Raw genomic sequence first — 6,525 nt, 5'->3', positions numbered from 1 at the left:
CGCGTTAGTGTTGTTCCCAGATCATCATACTAAATGTTGTTCCAGGATCAACATTGCAAGTGACCAATCAAAATGTTGTGACGTCATACTTTTGCGACTTTGGGAAAAACCGCCATAAAACAAAAAACTGTACTTAAGCTGCGAGAAACCGCCTCTGTCCACCGATCAACGGACCCTGACCCTAACCCTAACCCTTTAATAAACGGTAAGCAGAATTGATATTGTCCTTGCAACATTGGAATTTCATAAATGCACGAATGGCTTGGCACGCAAAAGAATAATGTCACAACAATGTGATTGGTCACTTGCAATGTTGAACCTGGAACAACATTTTCATGATGATCTGGGAACAACACCAACACGACGATATCAGATCATCCAAACAGTTTAGTGCTGTAGAGTGAAAAAAGATCATTCCGGTTCGTTAAGTCAGTGACTGGTAATTCCAACGAATCACTGAATAATAATGAAATGAGTAAAGGAGTCACAGGAGAGTGCACTTATGTCTCTGTTATCTCTATGTTAGAAGTGGTTGGCACTCCTCTCAGAAAATGGCTTATAAAGTGGAAACCATCAGTGGTATGGATGGCCGTTCAAAAGTGTGAACATCCAAAGAAGTTGCTCTACATATCTGTGGATGTTGGTGTGTTTACTCTGTAAACTGAGGCCAGGAGAGTTAAAAAAAAGGTTTTTTGTGTGTGTGTCCAAAATTGGAGAAATTAAACAGGTAGTGAATCGGACTTCAGGATGGCATTCTTTGAAACAAACAGCTCCAGTTCCAAAAGTGTGTGTCCGCTGTGAGAAAAGGTTTGTTTAAAAGAAGAAAGGAAAAAAGTCTAGCTTTGAAGGTAAAATGATGGCTGTACTGCAGGGTAAAAATTGTGGCCACACTGGGAGGTTACAGGGAAAGTTTTCAGGTCAAATCTGTGCTTCTCTCACTGTGACCTAATTAGTCCTTACTTTATTTTATTTAAGTTATTTTTACATAATTGCATGTATTTATATTACATATTTAGATTTAAGAACAATGCTAACCTAATGCTTTTTACACCACTTCTTATCCCACACAATAAAGTGGTTTACACACCACAGAAAGTCATCAACAGGAGCGATATGTCCTTGAAGTGATGATGTGGATCAACATATGTGTCTGCCTTCCTTTGACTATACTGATCCTCTACTGTGTGTCTTATATGGTAAGTGAATAATGACTTGTTGATCTCTTTTTGTGAGTCTACAATTATGTGAATAATTAGAACATTTAGCAAAAAACCCGTCATTCCTTACGTCAGCGGTCCCCAACCCCCGGGCCCTGGCCCGGTATTGGTCCGTTTGTCATTTGGTACCAGGCTGTGAGAGTTGAGGCTCAGGTGTGAAATTTATGGTTTAAAGGTTTTTATTGTTAACTCGGTTTCCCTGGGTCTTTTCCGGTGTTGTAATTGTGTGTCTTTTTTTGAAAGAAATGTTTACACGTTACCATAGCAACCAGAGAGCATTAAGGGGCAGAGAGGAGGATGTTACTCTCAATGTTGTTGACGCATTTCAGGAGGACACTGCTAATAAAGTTACACAATTACACAGTGAATTCATGTTTATTATTATATTTACAAAATACCACAGTTTTTGTCTTGGTCGTATCATTTTATATTTGTTGTATATCCTGACAACTTAAAGGCCGGTCCGTGAAAATATTGTCTGACATTAAACCGGTCCTTGGCGCAAAAAAGGTTGGGGACCAATGCTTTTCGTTCCTTACGTCATTTCTGAATGATACCTTCTCAGGCTGTTTAAATTAATGAATTGGAGCAGGTCAATTTGATAGTAAAAGCTCTTGATTTGGCATCTGTATTTATGACAAAGGATAACAAATGTTTAACTCTTGTAATAGAGATGGCCGTATCAATACAAATGTCTTTATTGCCAATACCAATGGTGGTATTAGAGTCGACTTAGTACTAGCATAATATAGTCAATACTTTGTTTCTATAGCCCACCTTTTACAGTTGACTATCACATCTATTTCATTTATAGCCAATAGGACATTTAACCAACTGATGTTTACCCAAATTCTTTTAGACACAGGCAAATTTACATTCCAGGCCTCAAAAAACCCACTTTCAAAGTACATGTAAGCAATGTTCCCTCTAAGCTGCGCACGTGCGCACTGCTGGCACGGTCTCTGCGCACAGAAAATCTGTGTTGCGCACAAAAAAAATTAACCTGAATTGAAATTAAAATTAATACTTTAACAATTCTGTTTTGCAGTGTAGTCAGTGAGTGACTGGCTGCTCCCATATTGTATTAGAACGATGCCACCTTATCCCATAGTCCAGCCAATAATGCGATTTACATTCGTATATGCGCAGCTAATCAACGTGCTTGACAGGCTATGACAGCGTCCTTATGTGCCAACACCGGTCTTTTAGCTGGCAAAGCGGCGTGGCTGATGTGCAGTGAAGCCACGTGTTAACGTGTATAACCATTGGAGATGTGAGCAGGACAGACGGAACAATTGACGGAAAAAGTGTGGACTTTATACCAGTTTTTAAATTGTGTTGATAGTCCACGTAAAACCAGAGTTGTGATAAAAAAAAAAAAAGCAATGTCTGGTTTTCTACCTGAATACTGTCCAAAAAAGTACCGTGTCGACCAATCAAAAAATGATATGGCAACGTGGCATCTACTTGTTAAGAAACGGGGGGAAGTTTTAGGAGTGACGGCGGTGCTTTGATATGTGAGAGATTTGTAACGTTTAGCACAAATCTTGTGTAGTTAGTGTGTAGTGTAGTTTTGTTGTGTGTGTCAGAACAATGAGGCGAGTACTGAATGTTACAGGTGTTACAGGAGTGATACATCTCCTGTTGTCAGGCCTGCAGGTATCAGGCTGTTGTTCTCCTTTATCTCATAGTGGACAGAAATGATTTTTTGGAGTGGCACAAATGATTTGTGTGGCATCAGATTTGATGCAGAACAGCTGATTGTTCTGTAAATAGTTTGAAATGTTTATTTAAAAATGCCTTGGCTGCATTTAAAAAAAATAGCTGCAAAAATCTTTGTTGTTTGCCAAACTGAGTTGCTTTTTTGAAGAAGTAACTATATAATTAATTGCCCAACATTGGTCATTATATACTGTATTTTGCAGACAGAGAGTTACAGACTCTCTCCCAGACCACAGACTCATAATACAAGTCAGAGCTTTTTTTTAAAAAAGAAAGAAAGTTGTGTTTTCAAAATTGGAGTTCAAGTTATTTTTACTTCCAATAGTGTTAACATACTACACAGGTCAATGACTAGATTTTTTTTACATTTTCATTGTAAGTGGGCTAAAGCAGTTAATTAAAAGTAGTCTAACATAAATGTAAATGCTGTAATTTGATTATTTTAATAAACCATGTAACTTGGATGGATTAGATGCCGGCGCGACCGCAGTGCACAGATTTCTGATGTCGCTCACAGTGGTCCAAGGGATCGCTCAGGGAGTTTGTGTGTTCACTCAGACACGTGAAAAATTAGAGGGAACATTGCATGTAAGGTTGAAAGGTGTTTTTTCTTATATTAACTAATTATTGTGGATTATTAGAGATCATTAAAATATGTACAGAATTTACATAAGTCATGACACACTGCTCTGGCCTACATTAGCTGCCTTTATAAGTTAAAAGTATTGTAATGTGTAATGCAATTTAAAGTTGCTGGGTTTTTAAAATGTTTTTAGTTTTTTCTAAGTTCAGTGGAAGAATGGAGAGAACAGAAACCATCCTGAATATAATCAGGCCTTGGATGGACATTGGTTTGAACTGGTTTGGAAGCTACTGGTTTCTGTTCTGAGCAGTACTCAATCATGAAATAAAATCCACCATAGAAAAATTAGAAAAATGAAGTTGGTGATTTAGGCAGTTTGCTAAATTGAATTGTTCTTAAATGGTGCTTTTCTACTCATGAACTCAAAGTACATCTGTCTCACAAAAGCACTTTTTCTGTGTTTCAGTGCTTTCTATCTAACATTCACACTGATGAACGCATCAGCAGCAGCTCTGCGTTCAGTTTCACACCTACTTTAGCATGCAAACTGGAGCAGCCAGGGATTAAACCACCAACCTCCCCAAAATGACCAGCTTTACCTGCTGAACCACAGCCACCAGTTTGATAAGCATTGACAATTTTAAAAAAGAATAAATAAAATAAAGGAGTAGGTATGATATTAGAGAAAAACAATAGTATATGTATAATACATTCTCATTTTTCAACTTCAATTTCCAGATTGTTTCATTTTATTTCATTTTATTTAAATTTACTTAATGTATATAATTCACTTACTTACTGCACATAATATTCTCCTTGTACATATTGACTTACTGTATATAATGTTCTCTTTTTGCACAGTCGAGGAACATTTCAGGAAACATTTCACTGCATGTTGTACTTGTATAACTATGCATGTGACAAATAAAGAATCTTGAATCTTGAATAAGAATATCATAGAAAAGTCCGAAAAATAAGCAAGTCAGGAGCCGGTTTGTGTTTAGGAGGATTGCTACAGTGTAATGAAAACACTGATTTTGAAACACTCATCCCCCCTCCCCCTCCAAACGCCTTCGACACTTATTCCCCTCCGATGCTGACAGTGGATCAAGGAGACCAGCGCTTATGCTGCAGGCCCGGATGCACTGTCGACATTGGCTGTCTCTCACCCTTTACCCACCCCTGTTGCTTGTCATGTGTTTCTTTGGTGTATTAAGAGTTTTTTCATGTGCTATGTGCAGAGGTGTTTTTTTCTGTTCTCAAACTGATCTCCCTGTTGGAGCTCAGTCTGGGGGGAGTTATTTTTCTCTCCTTATCTTTCCTCATGTTGTGCTTTTTCCATGTTATACCCCTCTGACCTGTCTTCCCCATGTGATGTTTGTGTAATTTATGTATGGTCGGAAGGGTAAGACGGCGCTGGCACGGCTGGCAGCCTTAACCCAATTTCCCTCGGGATGAATAAAGTATGATCAATCAATTTTTATTTTATGTCTCCTTGTGCTGCTCATGTCATCTTTATTACTGCATTAATGTAAGTTATATTAAATATAAATCTAATTAATCAATAATTAATTCGATTTATATTTCCTGCAGGTGCAGAAGAGTCAGGTCTCTATCATCTATTACACAAATCTCCTCATCACCAATCTAATCCACATCTGCATAATGACCATTTGGGTGACAAGAGTGGAAAGCATCATCACCGTCATTATTTATTACTGTGTTATGATGGCCAACCTTTACTTCAGGATGTGCATTGTTCTGGAAAGGTACCTGTTCAGTGTGTGTGCATCCTTGCATGTCTCTAAACATGATCTTTGTACTGTGAAGCATTCTTACTTTCAGAAATATACTATTGTGCACTGTGATAATCAGAATCTGTGTTTCTCTTGTGTTACAGGTATTTTTCCATCATGCACCCACTGCTGGACTGTGTCAGACAACCGAAGAGTTCGGTGATGGTCTGCGTTCTGGTCTGGGCATTTTGTATTGTCAGTGTCCCTCTTGTCATAGTCTTACAAGAATTTCAACAGTTACTTGTTTATGCCATTGTCCCTGCTCCTGTGTTCCTCTTCTGTTCAACTCAGTCCTGCGGAGCCCTGCCTGCTGCCACCTCAATGTCCACTGAGGAAAAAAAGAGAAGTCTAGGAACTCTGACTCTGTTGTCCTTTAACTACTTTCTGGGAACCCTTCCCACAATGATCTTTGATATTCTAGTCATGCAAAGTTATATTAACTGGATTGTCTTTCTGCTTGTTCCTTTTGCGGAGTTGATTCTGTTTTTTCTCATCCTCACTGTATGTGTGTGGTGTGTGAACAGCACTGCAGCAGATGAAGAAGATGATGATGAGTCTGGCTTATTTTAGAACAGACGTGAGTCTTGATGAAAACAGAGTCAAGAGAGAGAAACAAGGATGCAAATGGTTGAAGAGTTTCTGAGAAATGAGGCAAAAAAAACCCATCCTTCACAAATAGTGTTGCACGAGGACATCAGACTGTCAGCCATGCTTCTCTCAACTGAAGTGTGTCTGTGTAAATAATTTTAAAAATGTTCTATAATCTGCTATGAACACTTATTTTATTCCAATATTGAACACTGAAAAAATACCTTTTTTTTTTTACATTTAAAACATTTTTAAAAATCCGGTCCACATGTGCAGTTTAAAAAAAATATCTACGTCTAAATGTAAACGTTAAAAATGAAGTCAAACGCTGTCAAGAACATGCCAAATCCTAACCATGTACAAATGTTGGCCAATCAGAAGTCTAGAAGCCTGGGAGGAAAAGAGTAAATTAGGTTTTGTTTCCTCACAAAACCTCATTGTTGTTCATCTTTACACAGCCTGCACCTGGGGTCTTGCCTGATGTGATAGACCCCAGGCTCTATGGATGTTGTACTTAGAGCTTGTTCCTGTGTTGCGATGATTAGTGCCTTTGTGCTGTCTTTCAGTCCACCTTTGTTCAGCCACTGGTATGGAGCCACCTTCTATATCACTGATCACA

At 38.4% G+C, this 6,525-nt stretch overlaps 1 protein-coding gene across 1 annotated transcript; it reads left to right on the top strand.

The window, feature by feature from the left end:
* The first annotated feature begins 1,130 nt into the window (after positions 1–1,130).
* On the top strand, positions 1,131–6,018 carry LOC112842009 (uncharacterized). Its single transcript, XM_025897719.1, has 3 exons — positions 1,131–1,196; positions 5,116–5,291; positions 5,423–6,018. Exons 1-3 carry the CDS (start codon positions 1,131–1,133, stop codon positions 5,886–5,888), a joined length of 708 nt encoding a protein of 235 aa, XP_025753504.1. The 3' UTR covers positions 5,889–6,018.
* Positions 6,019–6,525: the final 507 nt, after the last annotated feature.

This window comes from Oreochromis niloticus, linkage group LG13 (genome assembly GCF_001858045.2).
Source record: "Oreochromis niloticus isolate F11D_XX linkage group LG13, O_niloticus_UMD_NMBU, whole genome shotgun sequence".
Taxonomy (NCBI): Eukaryota; Metazoa; Chordata; class Actinopteri; order Cichliformes; family Cichlidae; genus Oreochromis; species Oreochromis niloticus.
This window is presented reverse-complemented; position numbering and strand designations above follow the sequence as displayed.

Coding starts and splice junctions, on each gene's coding strand:
- LOC112842009 (XM_025897719.1), top strand. CDS start 1,131: ATGTGGATCAACATATGTGTCTGCCTTCCTTTGACTATACTGATCCTC. Junction 1,197..5,115: donor TCTACTGTGTGTCTTATATG/GTAAGTGAATAA, acceptor TATTTCCTGCAG/GTGCAGAAGAGTCAGGTCTC. Junction 5,292..5,422: donor ATGTGCATTGTTCTGGAAAG/GTACCTGTTCAG, acceptor CTTGTGTTACAG/GTATTTTTCCATCATGCACC.